At 38.3% G+C, this 25,859-nt stretch overlaps 1 protein-coding gene and 1 long non-coding RNA gene across 2 annotated transcripts; one reads left to right on the top strand and one right to left on the bottom strand.

Moving 5' to 3' along the window:
• The first annotated feature begins 436 nt into the window (after positions 1-436).
• On the top strand, positions 437-19,300 carry LOC149840705 (uncharacterized). Its single transcript, XM_090004530.1, has 6 exons — positions 437-564; positions 1,609-1,709; positions 4,271-4,348; positions 4,530-4,601; positions 17,126-17,223; positions 17,868-19,300. Exons 1-6 carry the CDS (start codon positions 547-549, stop codon positions 18,473-18,475), a joined length of 975 nt encoding a protein of 324 aa, XP_089860656.1. The 5' UTR covers positions 437-546; the 3' UTR covers positions 18,476-19,300.
• Positions 19,301-20,250: 950 nt separating this feature from the next.
• On the bottom strand, positions 20,251-25,336 carry LOC149840704 (uncharacterized). The gene is made up of 3 exons (XR_016431584.1): positions 23,963-25,336; positions 21,684-22,075; positions 20,251-21,563 (listed from the first exon to the last, which is right to left on the bottom strand). It is a non-coding gene; the product is annotated as an uncharacterized LOC149840704 (long non-coding RNA).
• Between the last annotated feature and the right edge of the window lie 523 nt (positions 25,337-25,859).

Genomic DNA, 25,859 nt, shown 5'->3' with positions numbered 1-25,859 from the left:
GTTGGAATCGAACGATACCTGTAAAACCAAGTAGATAGATGACATCTGTACGATCAGAATTTACAAATAAAATGAAAAAAAGGCTAAAAACTCCATTTAGCATGTTTTCGCACTAAATGCCTGAACAATTTCCAATCACTCATGTATCTATAGCTGAAATGAACATGCTAAATGGGGTTTTCAACTTTTTTTTCATTTTATTTTTAAATCCTAACCGTACAGATGCCATCTATGTACTTGATTTTACAGGGATCGTTCCATTCCGACGCATGGGATTTAGCACGTATCATTTCGCACCTAACCTACGAGGAGCTACCATTTTCTCATATATATACATATATATACCAAGGAAAAAGTTTATCAAAGTTTAGGGGCACTTACGTCCCTAAATTTTTTAACGGCCCCCACATAAAAATACCTTCATGAGTGCGTTGTCTGGCAGGTAATTGACGGAACGGGTAACGATTTTCTCACTCGGATCGGCCTCTCTCTCTCTCTGCAGAGGCTGTCTCGGTGGGAAAACTCTCGGAAAAAGGGTGGGAAAAGATGGCTCAACTCAAGATGGTCAGTCCAACAACTGGAATTCCCCTTCCGTTCCTTGTGGATTTGGATGAATTGCTTGGTTTTCTTGTGAATTCTCGCCTTATTAAGGTTTATAACCGTCGAAAGAATAGAAGAAAAAAAATTTCTCGCTCTGGGGTTTAGTCTTATTTGCCCAAAACAAAAAAAGGGAAGAAATTCTCGAATTAGGGCTTAACCGGTTGTTTTGGAGAAGGGATATCGTGTTGCATCAATTTTTTCCTGATCATCAGTTCGTCAAAATTCATGGGTTTTGGTGGTTTTTGTAGAGTTCGGCAGTAGGCATCTTGCGCTCTTTTTGTTTTGTTTTTTTATTGGGTTTGTGGGTGCTGACCTTGTGAATGAGTGTATTGCATCGATTCTGACTATTGGTATGTGTGCAATTTTGAGTAACTGGTTTGCTGATACTTCTTTTCCTTTTTCATATCATTGTAGTTGGTTATTTGTTATTAGGAATTGTGCCGAATGTGAATGAATTTTTTTCTTTTCCGCTAAGATCTTTAATTGGTAAATTGAAGAATGGCTGTGTAACATGGGCAATACTACGCCTCCCGTAGCATTGTCATACCCATGCTGGTATTGGGTACTTCTTGGTACGGATCAACTGGGTTTCGATCTTAAGTCGACCCATTTTAATCATCTTATGATCAAATTGATGTATAGTCAATGTTCAACATTAGAAGTGTACACTGTTTGTTGATGATTGATTATGTGTTAGTGAACTATATACCTTTGATGTGCTTTAGATTTTTAGTTCGTAATTGGCAATCTGTAATTTCATATGTATAGCATTTTGTATAGGTATCCAATTGATATCTAGTAAATGCTTGACATTAAAAGCGTATGCTGAACATGTATGCATGCTTCTGTGTGCACTTGTGTGTGTGTGCGCGTGCGTGCGTGCGTGTGTTCTTGACCTAAGTAGTGGTTTGTGTTCAACTGTAAAGTTGGTTCAACTAAAACCTCCCTCACTTTTCCATTTTTACTATTACAAGAGATGCAAGTTAACCTATATGTAAATATGCTTAGGTTGAGGAGTTGGCTCTTCTTATTAAGGATAACTTATCTTGCAAGCATCTTGTTCTTTCTATGGAAGAATGTTTGGTTGACTTCCTCCAAAATAGTACAAGGTATCACTTTTTGAAAGTTTTTTTTTCATGGCAATGCTATATGTTCATATTGAAGTTCTCAACTTCCAGCTTCCAGAATGTGTCTTGTGATATTAAGATTGTTTTCTTTCAAAGTTCTAAATGAAGAATGTGTTTTCTGTAATAATAAGATAGTCTTCCTTCAAGTTTCTAAATCATTTGATTTAGTCTAGGTTGACCTATGCAGGGGTCAAGGAATCCAAACATTTCTTGGTGTGTCATTGTAGTAATTTTAACGTTTGTTTATTTTCTATGGCTTATAACTTTTGGCATGTTTCCAAGTTTTTTCTTGTTCACCAACATCCTATAGTACGGCATGTTCTTATTGGGTAGGTAACAAATAAAAAGGAGAAAGTTCAGTAGAGCTCATACTAGTGATGCCGTTTTACTGTTACTGTGTTGATTTTCTCAGGATGCATGCTATGGTTACCATATTAAAAATGCTTCATGTTATCACGATGTGGCCATGTGTTTCCTTTTCGATTGATGAAAAGAACAGGTTATTGAGGGGGGTTGTACTTCTGTTCAGATGAAATGAGGCAACAATATTATTTATTAGAAAATTGGACAAAGTCATCCTTAACTATCTGGAGGTTCATTGGGGTTGTTGAGAAACAAGAGAGATAAAGGAAGACATTTTTTGGATGTATGAAATGTTTAAGATTTATCAAACAGTAAAGACAGTGGAAGAGTTCTTATTTTTTTGAATATGTGCCTATTTTCCAGAGATCGATAGTGTAAAAATGGTAAGCATAAATGAATTGCTGGAAACAATACCTGCAGGTGAAGGATGTGACATCTGATGCTTGGGGCCTAATGTTTCTGATGTTGTTTCTGATGTCTTTTTTAAAATGGACTGTTCCTTGGGTCATATTTGAATTTTCTTTTCCTAATCTTCAGAAGTTCACACATTTGTAAGGAGGAATGGAACACATTGATAATAGAAATCTGATGCACTAACACTGGAGACTGATGTTTGGGGCTTGATGTTTCCAGTATATCCTTTTTCCAATAGGCCATGGGATATATTTTAATTGTCTGGTGCTATGTGCAGAGGCTCACACAACCATAAGGAGGAAGGGAACCCATTCATAATTAAAAAAAACCATTATGCTACCTCATTCTGACTATGTTCTTTTGAACCCTTTTCATGCACATCATATCCTGCTAACGGGAATGCCCTTAGTATACATGATATGAAGCTACCAGCAGAGTCAGTGACAAAGTATAAAAAAGGAAAAAAGAGAAGATATAAATTTATTCTTATTGTAGGAACATTTCCATACATTGGAGATGTTTGTGACCATGATTTGTTCCTACATCAAATAATGAAACTAAGTTGAAATTAAAATGTAATGTAATTGATGAATTTTTTTAATTCTTTTACTTTTAAAATAAGTAATCGAGATAATAAAAGGAAATAGATAACATTAATGACATAATGTTGACTGTGTCCGATACTGTTTTGACTGTGTCCATGAAGTTTCATAGTGTGTCTAAGTGTCATGCAATCTCTAACACGGGATATGCATGCTAAGTGAAGTATCTGTGTGACATAGCATATGGTATCTATTTCCCTATTCAATATTGTGATTGTTGATTCTCAGGATCTATACTCTCTATAAGGGTGGGTTAAAATGACAAATACCTTATGCTAGCATAGGAATTTTTATGGAGCAAGGCTTGGGAATCATATTAACAGATGTAGATGTCCATGTGGATAAATCATCTTGCTTAGCAGATGGGTACTGGAGATGCTTTTAACTGTTCTCATTTGAGTACTGGCCATACTATTACCTTTCCCAAATGAATTTGTGTGCTATGTTTTCCTGTTCGGCAATTAATGATACTGGATCCCTTTCCTACTAGGTAGTTAACCAAAGGAATTCTCCTTTTATGTTCACCCTTCCCTCTCTGAAGGGTATTCTACTTTCTTGCCATGGATAAGTTTTCTAATCATAGATTGGGCATCTGCTCGTTTGGCCATGATGTAGAACTAAAATTTGAAGCTCTTAATCAAGTTCATTTACAACGTTCAATGGCAGCCCAAGCTGAAAGAAGATAATTTAAACTTTTAAGCATGTCCATAAATAGTTAGAGTTACCTAATATGTTAATTGAGATTGTGCAGATCTTAACTTGAACAACTTTGACACAACACAAGCACTGCCCATGCATCTACGCATCCGCGTGTGCCACACACGCATTGAGTAGTAGCAGTGACCATATATTGGATTTATATGTTAAGCCACAGGCGGACTGCTTTCTAGTGAATGTGTCATGGATTTATATGTTAGGCCACAATCAGACTGCTTTCTAGTGAATGTGTCATATTTTGTTTCTCTTCCTTGGTATCTTTATGAGTTACATATGACAGAGATCTAGTGTGTAGTATGAAGTTGGCCAAGAATATCTTATATTATCAATATGTTTAGACCCAAAGTTTGTTTTGAAATTATGTTTACAATGGTTCTTTATTTTGGAATTATGTTTATATTGATTCATTCTTACATTATGCAACAATCTAACTTTTTTGGTTCTTAGTCCAAATGGGGTTTTGGAGCTGGAACCGATGTCTTCTTATCACCGCATGCTTCTTCATCGACTAGCAGATATATTTGGGTATACCTGTTTCTCACATTTGTTCTGCCCTAAATTCTTGTTTCTAAAAATCATTGTTTTTCTTATACAGATTATTTTTGTCTTGCAGAAATTTCTTTCGCTTTTAGCTTTTCAAATGTTGTTTACCGTGTGCCTGTCTTTTTTATATTATAAGTTACTATTTGTTTTTTATGTTTCCCAGGTTTGCCCATGAATCTATAGGAGAAGGAGATGATCGGCATTTGGTTTTGGAGCGATCTCCAGAGTCTGCAATGTGTGTTGAATTTCCAGGCATTTTTTCCATGCCTTTTTTATCCTACTTTCTTTTTGTTGTTTGATGCTTGACAATATTTTGTTTCTAAAGACCAGGACCACTGTTGTCAGTATCGGTTTCTGATCCAAAACGATTATCAAATCAATTCAGATAATCAGCCGATTTGGACTTGAACCAACTCAAGCTTAATCAGCCATTTTTAGTTTTCTAACGTAAAAATTCATTAAAATTTTAAAAAAATATTATTAAAATATTAAAAAATTTAAGAAATACTAAAACTTTTTTTAAAAATATTAAAAGATTAAAAATCGTTTGAGGTCCAAGTCGGCCCTTATCGAATCTATTTTGGGCCGATACGAGTCGATTCAGGCCAATTTGCATCAATATTGGCCATTGTTTAAAACCACGCCAAGTCAACCCAGTGACTTGTTTGACTCGGTCATTTACTGGGTCGAACCAGCGAATGATCCAGAAATGAACAAAACTCGGTGAGTCATGGGCTGACTTGACTGAGTCTGTCAAGTTTTAGCATGACTCGGCCAAGTTTTGTCATGACTTGACCGAGTCACCTATATATAATATTTATATATATTATATGAAATATAATATAAATATTATGTATATAATACATAAAAAAATGGTTACACATATATTAATAAAATTATATGTTGCTAATATAAAAATATTATATAATGCATATTATATACAATATATTAGTAATATGCTATAAAATATACATAGTGTATACATATATTTACATATTTTAACATGACCCGACCGAGTCACCGGGTTGACCCGGCTGAGTCACAATTCAATCATGGATGAGCCCAGTGACAAGTTATTGGGTTTTAAAACTATGATCTGAACAAAGCTTACATAGTTTCTAATGCATTCTCTACCCTCTGCAAATGAATATTCTATGTAGATATAATGCTTAATTGTCATGCCATTTGAGAGTTGCAATCAGGACAAAGCTTACATAGTAATTCTCTACTCTGCAAATGAATATTTTGGCATACATATTATTAAAATATATATGTATGCATATATATATATATATATATATATATATATATTGTAATAGTTTGCCCTATAGGGGTATTTTAGTCTTTTCACATGCAAGTATAGCTGTTTATTAGAAACAGTTATCTTTTTCTTTTTTTATTATTCTTTATTATTATTTTTTTTTGTAGTTTCCAGTGTTATTAAAAACGCGCCTCAAGGCGCAAAAAGCGCGCCTCGCCTCAAGGCGAGGGCCTTTGTGCCTTGAGGCGCAGGCTTGAGGCGCAAATGCACAGAGGCGTACGCCTCAAGGCCTTTGAGGCGTACGCCTCAAGGCCTTTGAGGCGTACGCCTCGAGGCGAGGCGCGCCTCAGGGTGAGGCGTGCACGCCTTATTATTATGGTCAAATGAGGGTCAAAGCCCTCATTTGACCATAATTAAAATCTTGCCCCCGACCCTAACGAGGGTCGGGGGCCCTAAATAGTCTCTCGCAGCCCCTCTGTCCCTCGTCTCTCACAATCTCTCCCTCTCTCTCGCAGCCTCTCTCCCTCTCTCGCAGCCCCTTTCCCATCTCTCTCTCTCTCTCAGACTTTTTTTTAATGACAAGGAACTCTCGCTGAGAACTGGGTCACTTAATGGGGGGATCCCACTGAAAGGTAAACCCTGGGTGGGGTCACCAACACCCAAGCCATTACAGAGCTACCGGGAATTCTGTGAGGTCAGGGGTACCCTTTACCGACCCCTTAGATGTTGTTCAGCCATGCAAAACCACCGATGGTTCTCTCAGAGGGAACTTGTGCTTACTCCATTGTCCATTTTGTATGCTCTAGATGCTGTTTTTCTAGAAAATGGATGGCTCAAAAAAAACTGTGGGATCCATAACAGTAAGGGAAGAAGCAAAGCAAGGAAGGAGAATATGTAGTCAGTGCACGTCTCCTTGAGTTGGGACGTTGCAAGTTCGAACCCCAAATGGTATGGTTGTATTAACTGGTAGGGGTCTGCCTAACCCCAACTTTCGCTGTCGATAAAGAATAAGTAGTTATAAATTGAGCAAGCAGCTGCTGAATTTGTTCAAGCAACTGAGAGTGAGCAGCTGTCATTGGGTCAGAGGAAGTCACTCTCAAAAGCATGACTTAGGACCAGTAGAGCAAATTTTCTCATTCCCAACAGTATTACCTGTGGTGGATGGTGCAGAAATAACAAATTTCTTCTTTTTTCAAATTGAGACGTATACATCATTTGTTTCAATTTCAACTCCTTATGATAGAATTCACCTTATGGTGCTCATCTCATTGTCAGAATGGTATAGAGTAGACCACCTCACTGCAACCAACACTAAATCGTATGCAACTCTATTTTATTTGTCTCTTCAGCCATAATCTCAACTAAGGTCTAAGTCAAAGAAAAAAAAGCCACTATAAACTATAGCGATTCTTACATTATCATGTTGCCTTGATTTCCTCCAGTTGATGTCTCTCTCATTGATGTTTTGCTTCAGTTTTTTCTCTCAACATTGCAAATATTCTGTGAAGTATGATTAGTTATTGTTGATATGAAATTCTGTGCAGAATTCTGTCTCCTAGTTCTGTTTCCCGTGAATTAATGTACCCCAGAAAAGATACTAATATAAGCTAAGGTTTTGTCTAAATTTTTCTTTCTATAAAAAAATATAGACATTATTTTTTTTATACTAATTATCTCATATTTTTTTCCGTATTTATTTGAGATTTTTTATTTCGTGTTGGTTGGTGCTTCATCAATAAAACATTTCTTATTTATTTATAATTTTAGATAATTTTTATAGTTTTTTTAAGATTTAAAAAAAAAATTTTTTGAGGCTTACGCTTTGCGCTTCAAGGCTTACGCCTCGCCTCAGATTTTGGTGGAGCGCCTCGCTACGCCTCAACGCTTTTCACAACACTGGTAGTTTCCTTTGCCATTGGGGGGCTCCAGTCCATAGAGTTGTTGGGGCCCCAACGGTCATAAATATGACCGTTGAGAGCTCCCCAACAACTCTATGTGGGGAGCTCCCAATGGCCTCCCTCCTTGTTGTTTGTATATAAATAAGAGATGTGTTTTCCCCTATTTTTCAATGCTTTCTAAGCATATTTTCAATAAGATTATATTCTTTTACTTGTTTGTATAGCCCTGTGTTGGCTCTTTGTATTGTCTCATATTGGACTTGTGTCTTTGCACTCTTCTACTTATATCGTGCCTTTGCATTATCCACTATTGGACTTATATGTGCTTTTGCACTTTGTTCCTATAATTTCATATACTTCATTACGTGGTATCAAAGCTCTTGGTCCTTTAGGAAAGTGTTCATGGGTTGGTTGTGCTTGCGGAACTCAAGGTAGAGGAGCTTTTTTTATGGTTTTTCATATTTTCTCTTCCTTTTTCTATCAAATGAAAATGAAGAATGAACAAAAAATAGATCTCTCATTCAAATTAAATGGTTTCAACTACATGATATGGGTGTCTACTATGAAAAATAACCTCAAAGGCTAGAAGTTTTGGGGATACGTGATGGACTCTATTCTAGAGCCTCAACTAGAACTCACTAAGTTGGAAGCAAATCAAGAAAAAGCGTTAAAGGAGATGCTCGAATCAAAGCCATTGAAAATCATCAATCTAAGGTAGAGAATTGAGAAAGCAAACATGCAAAATTTCTTGCATGGTTTATGAACAATGTTGAGCTCAAAATATGTGCCAACATTGCTAAGTTTCGGAAAGGTAATGAGTCATGGTTCTTTATGAAAGGTATGTATACCCCAAAATACCTTAGAAGACAATTTTTTCTTTAAGAAAAAATACGTACCATCAAACAAGGGGACATGAATGTCCGTGACTACTTTAGTACTCTTGGTCCTCTATTGGACGAATTATCCTTTCTTGAACCCAAATGGGTTGCTAGTTAGGATGTTGAGATAAGAAGGAAACAAATGGAAATGAGCACTTTTTCTAATTTTTGCATGGGCTTAGGCCCAATTTTGAATAAGTAAGATTTTTTCTCTTCCATCGATCTAAACTTCTTCCTTTGAAAGATGTCGTTGCTGAAATATGCAAAGAAGAAACTCGTGTTGGTATGATTAAGGGAGTAGATGAAGTGTTGGCCGTTTCTAAACCCGACAATCATGTGAAATCTTACAAGCCTCCACACTTTGGGAGGCAAAATACTTATAATGATAACTATAAAAAGGCTATTTGTCATTATTGCCATGAATTGGGGCACATAAGACCTAATTGCCCCAAGTTGAATGATTCTTCAAAAATTAAGGTGGCTTCCGTTGAAGAATCCATACCAAAGAAGGATGGACAAAGTAAGGGAAGATATTTTTTTTCATTTGTTCAACTATCGGAATCACTTCAACAATTACTTAAATCTCTATCCACATCGGGTGTTGTGATAGCCTCATCTTCTCCTCCATGTATGTTTTCTTGGATCCTTGATTCAGGAGCCTCCTTTCATATGACACCTCTGTTAAAATGTACCTCTTATATATATATATATACACGTATATATATATATATATAAATATATATATATATATAAATATATATATTACATCAATACCCAATAGGGGTATTTTTGTAATTTTACATAGTTGTTTTAGAAAACAACTATTTTGTTTAAATGTAAATTTCTTTATTTATTTTTTTGGTTTTATTTTTGTATTTTTTAGAACCAAAGAGGGGCTCCAACCATAGAGTCGTTGGAGCCCCCAACGGTCACAAATGTGATCGTTGGGGGCTCCCAACGTCTCCATGGGAGCCCCCCCTTGTATATTTTCATTTTTGAGAGCTCTCTCTCTCTTTTCAATAAGAGGCTTTTTATATTGTTGCCTTCTTAAAGGCTTGTGCTTGTATTGTCCCTTAGTGGACTTGTGATATTGTCTCTTTTATTCATTGTTGTAAGTGCTTATAAGCACTCTTTATATTTCCGCAATATCTCATTACATGGTATCAGAACCACTCGATTCTTGAAGGAAAGGTGTGGTTCGTGTATTTCATATTTGGTGGATCTCTTCTCATTTCTTGGCAACATCATGGAGGCAAAGATTTCTCTATCCTTCAAGCTCAATGGAAAGAATTATATGATGTGGGCATCGACAATGGAAAATAATCTCAAAGGAAAGAAACTTTGGGGTTTTGTCAAGGGTACCGTTTCAGAACCTAAGCTTATGCTCACGAAGAACGAAGGAGGTTAAGAAAAGGCTCTTGAAGGAGATGCTCGCCTCAAGGCCATTAAAAACCATAAAAAAGAAGTGGAAGATTAGGAAAACAATCACACAAAAATCCTTGCATGGTTTATGAACAATGTTGAGCTTAAAGTATGTGCTAATATAGCTAAATTTCGTAGAGCCAATGAGGCTTGGTCCTTTATGAAGGGTATGTATACCCAAAAGGATCTTGCAAGAGCATACTTCTTGCAAGAAAAGATTAGAACCACCAAACAAGGTGATTCTAGCATTCAAGACTATTATAGTGCCCTAAACCCACTATGGGATAAATTGGCTCTTTTAGAGCCAAAATGGGTTTCTATGGAAGATATTGATTTAAGACAAAAACAAATCGAACAAGAACGATTGTTTCAATTTCTTTTTGGGCTACGTCCCGAATTTGAGCAAGTGAGATCCTCACTTCTCCATAGATCTATTTTTCCTCCTATTGAGGATGCTATTGCCGAAATCACTCAAGAGGAGACAAGGCTTGGCATGAGTAAGCATGTTGATGAAGTACTTGCCGTATCAAAACCGGTTAACAATGTAAGAACCTATAAACCTCCTCATTTTGGGAAACAAGGAAACTACAATGGAGGAAGAAAAATGATTGTTTGTCATCATTGCTATGAGCCGGGTCACATTAAACCCGCTTGCCCAAAGCTTAATGGAACTTTCAAGCCTAAGGTGGCCTCTCTTGAAGAAACTACCACCAAAGAAGATGAAGGCAAGAACAATGACCTCAAGGAAACTCTTGGACAAATATCTATGGCTCTCCAACAAATTCTAAAAGTTTCTTCCTCCACATCGGGTGCGGCTATTGCTTCTACATCATCACCCGATATGTATTCTTGGATTCTTGACTCCGGAGCCTCTTTTCATATGACCCCCCATGAAAATGCACTTATTGATGTTTGCACCAATTCAAAGGACTCTTGTGTCTCTACGGCCGATGGAACCTTTTTAAAAATTTCAAGTATTGGCTCTTTTAAAGATTCTCAAAATTTTTGTGTTCCAAAAGTAAGAGTTATTCCCAAACTAAATTTAAACCTTTTTTCGGTCTCTCAAATTGCCGATCATGGATGTGAAATATCTTTCTCATCTAATGGTTGCTTTGTGCAGGATCTCCGGTCCGAGAAGCGGATTGGGCAAGGCCATAGAAAGGGAGACCTCTATTATATAGACTATCTTGATCTCCCTACAAATTATTTTTGTTCTTATGTCTAAGAAAAAAACATGGAAACTTGGTATAAAAGACTTGGTCATCCAAGTTATTCCAAAATGTATCTCTTTCCTTTTGGAAACAAATTTTGTAAGAAAAAAGAAATTAATTGCAAAGATTGCATTTTTGGAAAAATGAAGTCTATTCCATTTTCAACTAGAACTTTTCTTTCATCAAGACCTTTTGAATTGGTGCATTCGGATGTTTGGGGGCCTTCTCCGGTTATGTCTAAAGGAGGCTATTCGTATTATGTTACTTTTATTGATGATTTTACTCAGTATGTTTGGATTTATTTTCTTAGTCATAAATCAGAAGTATTTACCTTCTTTAGAGATTTTCATAAAAAAAATCAAAATCAATTCCAAAATAACATATCTATTTTAAGATCTGATTCCGGTGGCGAATATTTATCTCACGAATTTCAAAACTATTTAACCCAAAATAGAATTTGCCATCAAAAGTCATGTCCTAGGACTCCTTAACAAAACGGCCTAGCGGAAAGGAAACCTAGGCACATTATAGAAACCGCTAGAACATTACTTGTTTTTATGAATATTCCAAAGAAGTTTTGGGCCGAAGCCGTTCTAACCGCAACTTATCTAATCAATAGAATGCCCTTTTCTAAATTAAAAAATGCTTCTCCCTATGAAAAGCTCTTTAAACTTTCACCCGATTTCAATCGTCTTCGTATTTTTGGTTGCAAATGTTTTGTCCTATTACATAAAAGGGATAAGTTATCTCCAAAAGCAATTGAATGTGTTTTTCTAAGATATGGTGAAAATAAAAAAGGGTATAGATGTTATGATTTTAAGAATGATAAACTATATGTTTCAAAAGATGTAACATTTCTAGAAGAAGAGAACGGTTTTGATAAAATAGAAGAAACAAATGAAATTGATTACATATTTTTATATGATCTTATTGATGACATACAAGAAGATTTTCTTGAAAACATAGAGGATACATGTGAGGCGTCCCATCTTGATATAATACCCTCAAATGATAGTGATACAAATATGAATGTTTACTCAAGAAGAAATCAAGAAAATCCTATTAGTGCTCTCAAAAAATACTCTCAAATTTCTGAATCTTCTGAGGAACCACAAGTTAGACATTCTTCTAGAATATCAATACCCCCAAATAGGTTTGTATCCTATGATTCCTTAACACCCAACTATAGGGCGTGTTTAATAACCCTACATTCTTATTTTGAACCTGCTCACTATAATCAAGTTAAATCTATACCACATTGGGTTGAAGCAATGCAAGTTGAACTAAATGCATTAAAAAAGGCTAATACTTGGGAAATAGTTAATCTACCCTCACACAAAAAACCTATTGGGTGTCGTTGGGTCTTCAAAGTTAAAACTAAAAGCGATGGCTATTTGGAATGATATAAAGCTAGATTAGTCGCTAAGGGATACTCCCAAGAATATGGCATTGATTATGAAGAAACATTTGCTCCTGTAGCTCGAATGACCAGTGTCAGGACCTTAATAGTTATCGCATCAACCAAAAAATGGCTTATTTATCAACTTGACGTAAAAAATGCTTTTTTAAATGGAAGTTTGAGTGAAGAAGTTTACATGGATCCGCCACCCGGAATTAATATTAAGCAAGGTCAAATACTTCGGCTTTTGAAGGCATTGTATGGCCTTAAAGAAGCTCCTAAGGCTTGGTATGATCGTTTCAGTGATATCATGATAAAATTAGGATTTCACTCTTGTTATACTGACACTGCTCTTTTTGTTAAAAATGCAGGTACTAGTATTGTAATATTGTTACTTTATGTTGATGATATGATCATCACTGGGAATGATCAAAATAGTATTATTGATGTTAAAAATATGTTAAAAACTAATTTTAATATGTCTGATTTAGGTTTTCTTAGATATTTTCTTGGAATTGAAGTTGCATACTCTTCTCGAGGATATATTTTGTCACAGATGAAGCTTGCTGCAGATATCTGTTCTAAGTCTGGGATTTCTGATGACAAGAAAGTAGAGACTCTCGAGGTTATTAATGCCAAATTATGGTTGGAGGATGGGGTTCTTTTGGAAGACCCCACACCCTACAGACAACTCATTGGGTCTCTTACCTATTTAACCATCACCAGACCAGATATCGCCCATGCGGTTCATTCAGTTAGCCAATTTCAGCATGCTCCTACAACTGTGCATATGAGTGTTGTTCTCCGGATCATCCGCTACATTCGGAATACCATCAATAAAGGGCTATTTATATCCTCCTTTTCTTCCTTGAATCTTCTTGCTTATACTGATGCAGATTGGGGAGGTAATCTCAATGATCGAGTCTCAACTACTAGTTTTTGTATCTTTTTAAGGGACTCTTTGATTGCCTGGCGATGCAAGAAGCAGTAGAAAGTCTCGCTATCATCCACTGAAGCTGAGTATCGGGCTATGGCAACCACGACAATGGAACTTGTATGGCTTCGCAGTCTGCTTAAAGACATGCGGGTTGATATTACCGAAGCCTCAAAATTATCTTGCGACAACAAGAGTGTCATCTATATTGCGAGCAATCATACCTTCCATGAGCGTACAAAACATATCAAAATGGATTGCCACTATGTTCGCGACGAATTCTTACGAGGAACAATTGCTCTACCGTATGCCACTTCAGAATATCAGTTGGCGGACTTCTTTACTAAAGCTCTTCCGGCTCCTCGCTTCATGTTCCTTCTTGGCAAACTTTCCGTTATTTCCCCGTAAATTTTGAGGGGGGGGTGTTAAAATGTACCTCTTATATATATATATAATATATATATACATATATTATATTACATCAATACCCAATAGGGGTATTTTTGTAATTTCACATAGTTGTTTTAGAAAACAACTATTTTCGGTTTTTGTTAAAATGTATTTTTCTTTTTTTATTTTTTACTTTTATTTTTTTGTATTTTTTAAGGACCAAAAGGGGCTCCAACCATAGAGTCGTTGGAGCCCCCAACGGTCACAAATGTGACCGTTGGGGGCTCCCAATGACTCCATGGGAGCCACCTTTTGGGCTCTTCTTTTGAGTCTTTGGCCTCCCTCTCTCTCCTCTCCCTTTTGTATAAATAGGGGTGAACCCCTTGTATATTTTCATTCTTGAGAGCTCTCTCTTTTCAATAAGAGGCTTTTTATATTGTTGCCTTCTTAAAGGCTTGTGCTTGTATTGTCCCTTAGTGGACTTGTGATATTGTCTCTTTTATTCATTGTTGCAAGTGCTTATAAGCACTCTTTATATTTTTGCAATATCTCATTACAATCCCCTCATTGCTGCGCTTCTCACAGATTTGTTAAAGAAGAATCGGGCATGGCTCTGGACAGGAGCGTTCCAAGATGCCTTCGATGGCTTGAAAAAAGCCTTAGTGAGGGAGCCAGTGTTGCGACTGCCTGATCACTCAAAACCCTTTAAGGTCTACACAGACGCCTCAGACTTTGCCATTGGCGGAGTTATTATGCAGGATGGTCATCCGATCACATATGAGAGTCGTAAGCTAAAGGATGCAGAAAGGCGTTACATGGTGCATGAATGTGAGATGATAATCATCGTGTATTGCCTCAGGACTTAGCGACACTACTTTCTAGGTGCTCAGTTTGTCGTCAAGACGGACAATATGGCCATGAACTATTTTCAGATACATAAGAAGTTGACGCCTAAGCAAGCTCGGTGGTAGATGTTTTTGGCTGAGTTCGACTTTGCCTTGGAGTACAAGGTTGGAAAGACCAATGTTGTGGCGGATGCCTTGAGCCACAGGGCTGAACTGACAGCTGTGTGCGCGGAGCCTTCTAAAGTGCATTTGGAGGGCGCATTGCTGAGCCGCATCTGCGAAGGTACACAGCTGGATCTGACAACACAGTACCTTATTTCTCTAGCACAGTTAGGGAAGACTCGACGATTTTGACTACAAGATAACCTCCTTGTGACAAAAGGAGGACGCGTCTTCGTGCCGCAGTGGGGAAGCCTCCGCTGAGAACTGCTTAAGGAGTGCCATGATACACTATGAGTCGACCATCCTGGTTAGGAGCGGACCTTAGTACTCCTTGAGCGCGGCTACTATTGGCCGCAGATGAGAGACGACGTGGAGGGGTATATGCGAACATGCCTCATCTGCCAACAAGATAAGAAGACAAACCAGAAGATTGTCGGTCTCCTTGAGCCTCTACCAATTTCGGAACGTCCTTGAGATAGCATCTTTATGGACTTCATTGTTAGTCTGCCAAAGGTAGAGGGCTTCAGTTCTATCTCGGTTGTGGTGGATCATTTCTCAAAGTATGTCACCTTCATCCCAACTTTGAAGGAGTGCCATACAGAGTTGTTTGTAAGGCATGTGGTGAAGTACTGGGGCATACCAAAGAGCATTGTGAGTAATCGCGATGCTTGGTTCACGGGCAAGTTCTGACGTAAAGTATTTTGGCTACTTGGCTCTAATTTGTTGTTTTCAACAAGCTTCCATCTGCAGACAGATGGGCAAACAGAGCGCATCAACGGGATACTCGAGCAGTACCTTAGGCACTTTGTTAGTATCAATAAAAAAAAATGGGTAAAGCTCCTGGACGTGACACAGTTTTGTTATAATCTGCAGAATAGCGAGTCTTTCGGCCACAACCCATTTGAGATAGCTACGGGGCAACATCCACTGACCCCGCACACTCTTACTGCGCAAGAAAAGGGAAGGTCATCCTTTAGTTTGTTCGAGACTGGCACAAGTAGAATGAGTTGGCGAATGCATTTCTACACAAGGCGACAAAGAGAATGAAGAAGTGGGCAGACAAGCATCGTCGGGCCGCTGAGTTTCAAGTTGGGGACCAAGTGTTGGTGAAGTTTTATCATGGTCGCACAAGTATCTTCCGCGGGCGGCACCACGAACTAATCAGAAAGTATGAAGGATCATTCACCATCACAAAGAAGGTGGGCAAACTGGCGTGCAAGCTGGAGTTGCCCCCAGATTTCAAGGTGTACCCGGTGTTCCACGTGTGCAACCTCAAGCAGTTTCATCTAGACGATGGAGATCTAGAACGCAGCGTGCCATAACGTGCTCCCATCATGCAGAGGGCTCCGACAATATAACGGGCCAAGAAGCACCTCAGACAGATCCTTCGCCATAAGGTCAACTACTTGGGCGAAGCGAAGAAATACCTAGTGCAGTGGGAAGAAACAACGGAACCTACGTGGGAGCCAGCTTTTCGGATGAACAACCGCTACCCGACTGAAGTCAGGCCTTACCATGAAACAAACGGCACCGAGGACGACACATGATTTGAAGGGAGGAGCATGTTCCTTTGTGACTTACATTGTAAAGTTGCGTATAGAGTCTGTTCGCTTTTGCTGAGTTTGATGTAAGCTGCCCGGTTCAGGTGAATCAATACCCCGAAGGGGTAGCTCGTATACTTGAACTGTAATGTGCCTGCGGGCAAAATTGTGAATGAATAAAATGCGTTGAGCTTTCTTTTGTTCACCCTCGTTGTGATTGCTTCTTGTGATTGCAATTCTTCTCCATCTATTCTCTCTTGCTCTCTTGCACTCTGATTACAAGCTTCCATGACTGGCAAGCGAGCGATAAGTAGGCTTGCGGCAGTAAGGAAGGATCGTTGTGCCGCGCTGGCCTATTGAAGGAAATAGGCCCGTGACACCTTTGTTCCTTTGTATTATCCACTATTGGACTTATGTGCTTTTGCACTTTGTTCCTACAATGTCGCATACTCATTACACATATAATGCTATATTTCCACACGCTAAAGTCACTAACTAATCCCATCTTAAAGAGATCAGTATGTCAATTCTTGTTGTTATGTTGTATGTCCATTTACTGTCTCAGCTTTTAACTGGAAATGGTTCCAGAAAATGTCCAGGGATTTTTTCTTTTACTTTTTCACATGCATTGCTTTTTCATTTTCAATTTGCTAGTTAGCTGTTAAAGTATTTGATTCAAATATTATTGGTTCTTAAAAATTAAGTATGAGTTTCCTGTGGTTGTTTATTGTTCATTTTTATTGTATAATTACACCCTGATATTTGTGATTTAAAATTGATTGTTAACATGTGTCTTATGCTGAATGATTGTGTTGTAGACCTGCTGTTTTGGTTAGTGACATCTTATGGCAGTATGATCAGCATCAATCTCCAATGGCTTCCCATCAATTGCTAAGACGGAAAGAAGTCCTACCAGGTGAAATTGTATTCCCATTGCCGGACCACCCCCACCCCCACCCCCACACACCCCTTTTATGTTTTGTCATTTTTCTATTTTGTTGATTCCTCCCTCTAGAAGATGAGATGAACCACAGAGAAAAAAACCACAATAAGGAAGAATATTCTAGCAAATTGTCCAAGAAATCTAATGAAACCATTAAATGGATGTAAGATGTGCACATGGACAATGTACATAGTAGTTGTTGGGGGATGGAGCTTAAGCCTCGAGTCTTGAGTCATAAAGGCATATCCTTACACAATGGTGGCTCATATTTGAAAATCATGGTATTTATCCTTACTTCTCTAGGCCGAATTGGTTAAAGGTGGACCATCTTTTAATTGCTATGTCAAATGGTGGTCTGGAACTGTTTGTACCTTGTTCTCTTCAGGAAATCATCTAAGTGCTTGATATGACTGATTGCAAAAGAAATTGGTTACTGTTGCTGTGGTTGATATGTTCTTCTTGCAACAGTGGGTAATATATAGTTAATGAATTTAATTATATTTGGTACTAGCATGGATGTGGCCATTCAAATTGCAAGTGCATTGTTTCATTGTGTTTTTGTCATGTTGCTGTTCCATCCAGTCAGTTGACTCAGTCCTGCTTTTTGCACCTTGCAGACTCCAAGATCATGCAAAGGGCTTCCTTTTCACCTTCAATGTCCCTCGAGGAGAGAGAATCAGCTTATCTGGCTGCACGTAAACGCATCTTTTCATCAGGCAAGGGTAATGACTCTGACATGAAGGAACCTACCACATCGAAGCCACGAAATGTCCCCGTGGTTGCTAGGAGAATGATTGCTCATGCACTGGGGCATAGGATCTATTCCACTTCACTGGATACAGAGTGCCAAAAGCAAAATGATATTTGTGGTGGTTTAGTAGAGAAGAGTACAGTCATTTCTGATGGCTTTGGAAGTGCATGTATTGCAGATATGAATATAGAATCTGTGCAGGGATCCCGTCCATTGCATAACCAAAGCTTAAAACTGAATGCAGGAGAGATTATCACTATATCAGCCATTGGAAGTGAAAGCTCTAGTGGTGAGGTTTTGCAGAACGAAAGAAGGGGAAGGACTGGTGTCAGGGAGAATTCAGAACATCTGGGAGCAGCAAAGAGAATATTTGCCCAAGCTTTGGGGCTTCCTTCAGCAAAGGAAGCAAACAATCTTCCACTTAATTGTGGTGGTTTAATTAAGGACCAGAAGTCAGGCAGATCAAGAGGTTGAGAAGATTTCTAGTTGAAAGAAAATTTTGACTTCTCTTACCGTTGAATCCACAAAAACATACCACTGTAACAATGGATGAAGTTCAAAGGGCCTGGTCTACTGATGAGATTCATTGTGGCCTGCTATTTGTTGTTGGCATGATGCTAGTGTGCACATTTTACATCTGAAGATGTGTTCAAAGATTTAATAGTTGGCTGAATAGTCAAGCCTAGTGATTGGCATGGTTAGTCCAAGGAAGCTAAGAAAAAGGCTTGGACCATTAGTCTTATATCTTCCAGATCGAGTCAGAAACTTTGGGTTGATATAGATATATGAGAAGTGTATTCCTACCAAAGATTGGTTTCTGGCTTGGTTTTTGCAGTAACTGTTCTTTTGTCCGATTAAATTCAACTTCCCTCATATTTAGCTTGTGGCCCTTGCAAGGTTGTTGGCTTATGCTATTGAGCAGTCTAAGAATACGGGAAACTTACATCATGTCTCAGAGACAACTCAATTAAGGAACCGATCCTGAATGTTAGCATTTCTTTTTTTTTTATGCCCTCATAGATAATGCTTGATGCCCATCAGGTGAGAATAGCTTCTGTACTATGGCCCCATCTCCGATGAAGAGACTGAAGTATGCTGGTGCATCTGTAAGACGTTCACATTAGCTTTGGAAATTTCATAAGCATTTGCAACATGGTTTGAAGAATCTGCTTGCTGCTTTTCTATGTATTGGTCGCCCCTGTGCATACTGTAGCACATTTCATAACGTTGGGGGATACATGCACAACTACAGTTACGGAACTGATGAGACTGTTTATAAGAGTAAATTGAATTTTCTTCGTACTTATTTTGTTAAGCTATTCATATTTTTCTTGGTTTCATTTTTCTGCATAACTTGCATTCGGTCACTATTTTGCATTAGAACTGACAAACAGGTATAGGCAGCAATGCCCGGATGAAAGAGCTCAAATGAACTTAAAATGGCAACAGCCTGATCTGAAAACTTGCATAGACATGGTTTTCGAGATGTTGGTTACCTATTAATTCATCGTTTCCTATATTCATTGATAGGATTTGCAACTGGATTATGATCATGTATTTCTGAAAAAGACTATTTGCTTTTGATATACCATCTTGCGGCGCTCACACTGGGGTGCATAACAATACCTCCTACTTCCTATTTGTTAGTGGCGGCACCAGAAAGCATTTCAAAGCAGAAATCCATATCATGAGCAGGAGAAAGTCAAAAACACTGATACCAAAATCACTGTCTGAAAATAGAACTGTCATCCTGGACAAAATTTCACCAAGAAACATTCATAAATTTTGAAGTTGTAATGTGATTAGCAGGACCAAGATGTCACATAAGGCTCTATTTGGGAGCCAGAGATGCAACGGAGAAGGTAGTGGACATGAGAGTGGAGGTAGAAATGGGGGAGATAAAAAGTAGATTTGTCAACTACATCCCTTTCAGTAAGTAGTTGGAAATGGGACACACTCCCATGTGTGGGATTCCCCATCTCCACTCTCATCTCCAGCTACCAAACAGAGCCTGGTGCTAGAAAGGGGGTCTCTAAATTTGAACCCTGCAACAAGTAATACCAAAGCCTGCCCAAACCAAAGAGGGGAGGTACTTTAAAAAAAAAAAAGATGCAAATTTAGGCAAAAGAAACAGACGTGAATGGAGAACGTTGAGAACAATCAACCAACACAGCAAACCTGAACATAGACCTTGTTGATGCATGAAACCATGACACCAACAGACCAAACCCGTATACACAAGAAAATCCACTGCTAACACTATCTTATTATTGGTTTTTACTGTCCACAGAAAGTCCACTCTAGCATGTTCCTTTAACTCCAGTAACTCGAGTGATCCTGAGTTCAGGAGGCTGAACCTTGTCATGAGCCACAAACGGTTCTGATCACAGTGCCTGTAAGATGTCTATGCAGGAAAGGTAGCTTTGTCTGCACTATCTTTTAATGGCTCTTTTGACCAGAGGAGCAATGACCCTGACACTTCACTTTCTATTGAAATGATTTCAGTTTTAATAGCCTCATCCAGAACCAGCTGGGCATTCATCATCTGCCGCTTCGAAAGTACACTTCTCAGCAAAACAGGGTTCCACCTGACACTGTCTTCTCGAGATATTTTTGAATGATGGGGTCCATCTCTTAACTGATTTGGGATCTTCATGATAACGACAGACCTTTTTGCGCTTACTTTGAGTTTCTGAAGACTTGCTTGGTGCTCCAAAGAACTCCTTATTGTTGAACAAATTGCATGTTGACGCCCTCGAGTTAACTTCTTCATCCTCATCATCCGACAACTCCAACTTGTTCACTAACTTGTCACTGCCACAATCAGATATCTCCTCTGAAGTTGTCTTGTCGGCCATGCTTGGACATCGCCCAGTGCTCACCTCTTCATCAGAGCTCAATAAAGCATCTATGTCTTCAGATTTTTCTCTCCAATCGTTGCTGGAACAGGAAGATTGACTGCCAGATTCATGCTCAGGCATGTCGTCCAGCAACTTCCAATTGCATTTGTCAAATGATTGACAAAGTGTAGTTTCACTGCTTTTAAAAGTATGTAGGTCTACTTTACCATTTGATGATGAATCCACAAGGTTTGGGAAAGACACTGATAGAAAAGTAGGCAACATGCTTGCTGCATTTTTCTCAATATCACAGCTACGGGAAGTCGATAACCTTGTGTCATGCAATGGGCGCATGGCACCACTGAACATAATTGGATGAGACACTATCCTGCAAGTACCTCCCGTCTGATCAACTATTACAAATCTCTTCCGCCAGTCATCATCAGGATGCCCGTGTAAATCATGATGCGGCGTCATCTCATGCAATACAAGATCTTCCTGCTTATCAATGTTGAAAGGGTTACTGAAGGACCCAGATCAAGCTTTGTTTTATACTCCCTAAGGGACAAAACTGGAACTACGGTAAATCAAAATGGTTGTCCAGAAAATGCTGTAAATCCTTGAGGCTCAAGACGGCACCAGCTGACCACTTCCATGACAGGTGACTAGCATAGGTCACTTAAATTGTCTACGCTTCCTGAAGTGGCATAGGCCCCATGTGGCTGCAACAAAATAAAATACACAATCAAGGCCTGCTAAAAGGATTAAAGAATAAAACCAATTGAATGATGTCATAAGGTGTGAAATAACATATTTAGTCCTCTGACATTGGAAATACTTACCTGTTCCAAGTGCTTTCAATTAGACACCAACCAGTCCCAGATAGAAATAATCAAACTTCAATAACAACCTGAATGTTAGTCTTAAAGACTATCACACGTAATTTGTGGCAATCACAGTGAAATTTTGTATCAACTTGCTTTAAACTATGCTCTATGAAGAGCAAAAACACAAATGGGATGCAAAGGGACAGATCCTGATCAACATGTCAATAGAACTGCTGAGCAAACCTCAGAATTGAAAGGAGAATGGTGTTTCGTATCAAGGAGTGATGTTGACCACAAATAGTTATGAACACTTTTCCATTAACTGTCCCTTGGTGCTTCCTCCAAAAAATTTACTGATCACTAGATTGTTACGTTACAGGTTTAAGAAGCTGGCGGAAATACTTAGCCTGCACATGTCAAATTCATGAACTTTGTTATGGACTACAATTCCATGCACCTTAAATCTGAGATAAGGAAAAAGAAACAAATAGAATTGAATTACAAAAGGATAACAATATGATTGCAGCACTGTTAGCTAAATGTACTTTGCCTGAACATGCCAAATTCATGAAATAGTATATACTATGTTTACAGGCATCTTAAATATGTAGATGAATTTTTATGGGAAAAGATACTAATAGAAAATGGCAATATAATCTCACTTTGTTAGTTCAAAGATTCCAAACCCACTCAAGCATGTCACAATTAATAGAGAAGACGACAAAACATTCCAATGATAAAACCAATATAATACAAGAAAACAAACATTATAAAGCTTTAGTAGCTAGCATTTAGATTCATAGTTTCAAACAGAAAATGTTCTATATAAAGATCATGATTAACTGTGGCCAATTAGTTCTCAACAACATAAAAGTTTTGAATGGACCGCAGCACATTAAGACTCAATGTCCTTTGATATCTTAAAAGCCACTTACAAGTTCTTCATACTCGATATGTGTCTGACACTTCCCAGCAATGCTGGAGTGTTTACAATATATGAACCCCATAACACATCTCATGCATCAAAAAGACCTCCTTGTTCATGAAATGTATTGGCGAAGAAGAAAACAATAAGGTTCTGTGTTGTAGAAAAGTTGAGAAAAATCAAATAAAATCGGCATCTACAGCTCTTAAAATATTATTTTAATTCACTGTGTTCAAATTGTGTTTTAAAAGCATCATCACCACCCATCAGTACATCTCGTAATTTGCATCAACCTATCTCACCACCACTCTCTAGCTTCTAAAGGTATCATTAGTGAAGGCGTCTCTGCTAAATAGAAAGGGACAATTTTCAATCTAAGAATTCAAGCTCATATGGTAGAAATATTCTACAGATACCAAACATGACCTCATTGGAGAACAAATAAACTATTTAAAGACAAAGTTTTTTGCAAGCTGCTAAGGGCTTAATTAAGTGCCTCACAGTTACATCTTGTTTGGTTCCATCCGCATCTCACAAAAGCCAAGATGAAAACCCTGGGGTAAAAATACGGTCACCTTTAGAATGCATAAATATGCTTTCCATGAATTCTTGGTGCCAACCAAACAAAAGAAGGAACCTTTCTGTCATTAACTGAAAAAAGGGTTCAAATATGGGGACTCATTCCTCCATGTAGGATATGGCAAACTTCTCCATGGAAAAGCAGAAGCACATCTCCACCTTCCTTGACAACAATGGTCCTAACATGAATTGGAAGTTTAAATTTCTCCATGCATCATTCTTTCATCTCTAGTAGTTCAAATTGTGATGTCCCAAGCTTCTTCAGTAACGTTTGATCTAGTATCAAGGATCAAGTTACTTTATCCAGGCAGTGCTTTTCTTTTTTCCTCTTTCCTTTTCTAATTTTCCATCCACATGTCATGTTTCACACGCAAAGCACTGTGACGTGGATCCAAGAGATGTTATCCAGTTAACTTTTTCTAGTAAAAGAACCCAAGCAATCTATAGTGCTATAATGAGTTTTGATTCTCTTGAAGGCGTGACAAAGAACGACCTTTCTGTGTTCTTCATTTTTACTAATGATAAAGTTTATTCAGAACATGAACTTGGTCAAATGCTTCATAACATCTAAATTCTCCACAATGTTCCAACGACAGATAAAGAACAAGGCGGAGAAAAAGATTCGAGAAAAGTAACGGAACCACCTCCAAACAATCACAAAAACTAAGGGAAAGCTTCACTAGGCCTGAAAGATTGCTAACACTCACAACAACAGCGCAACCTCAACAGTGAAATGATGCAATTAACATGAATCACAGGAGAGAACATCGAGGAGATAGAAATGACCGACCTGGCAATCATATAGAAGATGGAAGAAGACTGCAATTCTCTCAATCATTATATCCGTCTCATCCGTGATTTTTCCCTTGTGGATAAACGCTCGAAATCTGGTTACATTGGCTAACTGGCACATCAACACTTCCATTCCCTTATAATACCTTCTTTTGTAGGTCGCCTAGGAAAGCAAACAAACTACAGAATTTTGGGTACCAAATTCCGAAGATAAAACTATGGGGATTATCAATTCCAATGCAGAAGCAGATAAAGGATTAAATAAAAGGATCAAAGCAGCCTAGATAAACCAAACCCATCAGGAAAACAATGACAAACAGACGCTCCCAGATCCAATAAAGCTCTCAATTTTAGAGAACGAACACTAAAACTGCAATTTTCTGGCAGAGACAATCCAAAGAGGTCTTCAGGAGCATGATGGTGGTACCAGAAACTACAACAATGAAACGGGTTTCAATTCAATAAAAAGGGAAGGCGAAGAAACACTTAAAGATGATATCTTAGTGCTTCAAAACCAAAATCCCTGATGCCAAAATTTTCAAGCAATTCCAGATGGGGTCAGCTCTTCAGAGATAAACAAGATTTAACGGACACAGATCCAAAAAAAGACGAACAAAAGAGAAAGACAACCAAATTTCCAGGGGTTTCCTGCTCAACTAACGATCTCACTTAACAAACTTTTTTTGAAAAAAAAAAAACACCCAGAAAAGACGAACAAAAGAGAAAGAAAACCAGAATTTTTTCAAACTCTTAGCCGATCTCGCCCGAAAACTAGAAGACTAAAGATCGAAATCTCAACCACAATTCCTCCCTAAAAGATCAAGTTCGAGAACCCAGAAGACACATCAAAGAGAAACGCACGAAAAACCACCACCTTAAACAAAACCCAAGAAAATCGATGAATTTTTACGATAATCAAGCGCTAAAAACTGCCCAAAAAGAGATCCATTATATATATCGAGCGAGTGCAAAAAGGAACGAATCGGCAAAACCCAAGATGAGAAAAACTTCAAAATTCGACCCGAAAATGAACGAATGGAAAAAAATCAAGGAGGCCGAGCCATGGCTGAAATCAACCAGAACACAAAATAAACGAGAAATGAACCAAGAAACCGAAACAGGAAAACAAAACTGACAAAAAAAGAAAAAGAAATCACTTAGCAAGAACGGATCAGGAACTGGAAGGAAACTCTAACCCTAATTTGTGAGAGAGAGAAGACAAGAAAAAGGAGAAGAAAAACCCTAACCCTAATTTGTAAAGAGGGACGATACAGGGAGAGGGCTTATGCAGAAGGCGGGAATTTAAGGGCGTGGGAAGCAATGGGGCGATGACGAAGGATGCTCCTCGGCAATTCCTCGGTGGTCCGCGATCGGCGTGTGCCTCGGGCGAGGAAGGCTAAATAAAAAAAGTCCTTTTTACCCTTATTTGATATTTAAAAAAAGAAAAAGATAAAACAGCTCCTAAACAATTGCCAGTAATAAGAAAACACACCTAAGGGTTTCATATTGTTAAAAACGCACCAAACCTATTTTTCCATATTAAAAATATAGGCTGGTGAGTAAATTACCTGGGTTTATAATTAAGAAAATTTTTAAATGCACACCAAAACTTTTGGATGGAATTCATTTGCACACCAAACGCTGAAGGACGAGTTTGTGTGTCACGGAAAGTGGATTCTTCTTCGCAGAAACTCATAGATCGACGGGTGTGCGTTCTGGCAGGACCCACATTGATAACACAAACACCAGAAACGTGTGTTTTCATGGAAAACCCTCGTCGGGCATGCCATTTTATATGCTGGAGGTAGGTTTTTAGCAGAAACCGTTTCTGTGGGTGTCCGATTCCATTTCCGCAGCAATACATGCAAACGCCCCATGGAGTTTTCAGTTATCCA

The sequence above is a fragment of the Nuphar pumila genome, chromosome 4 (assembly GCF_984573655.1).
Source record: "Nuphar pumila chromosome 4, dmNupPumi1.hap1.1, whole genome shotgun sequence".
NCBI lineage: Eukaryota > Viridiplantae > Streptophyta > Magnoliopsida > Nymphaeales > Nymphaeaceae > Nuphar > Nuphar pumila.
The sequence above is the reverse complement of the archived record's forward strand: the minus strand, read 5'-3'. Positions and strand labels throughout refer to the sequence as shown.

Coding starts and splice junctions, on each gene's coding strand:
- LOC149840705 (XM_090004530.1), top strand. Junction 4,602..17,125: donor CGATCTCCAGAGTCTGCAAT/GTGTGTTGAATT, acceptor ATTGTGTTGTAG/ACCTGCTGTTTTGGTTAGTG. Junction 17,224..17,867: donor ACGGAAAGAAGTCCTACCAG/GTGAAATTGTAT, acceptor TGCACCTTGCAG/ACTCCAAGATCATGCAAAGG.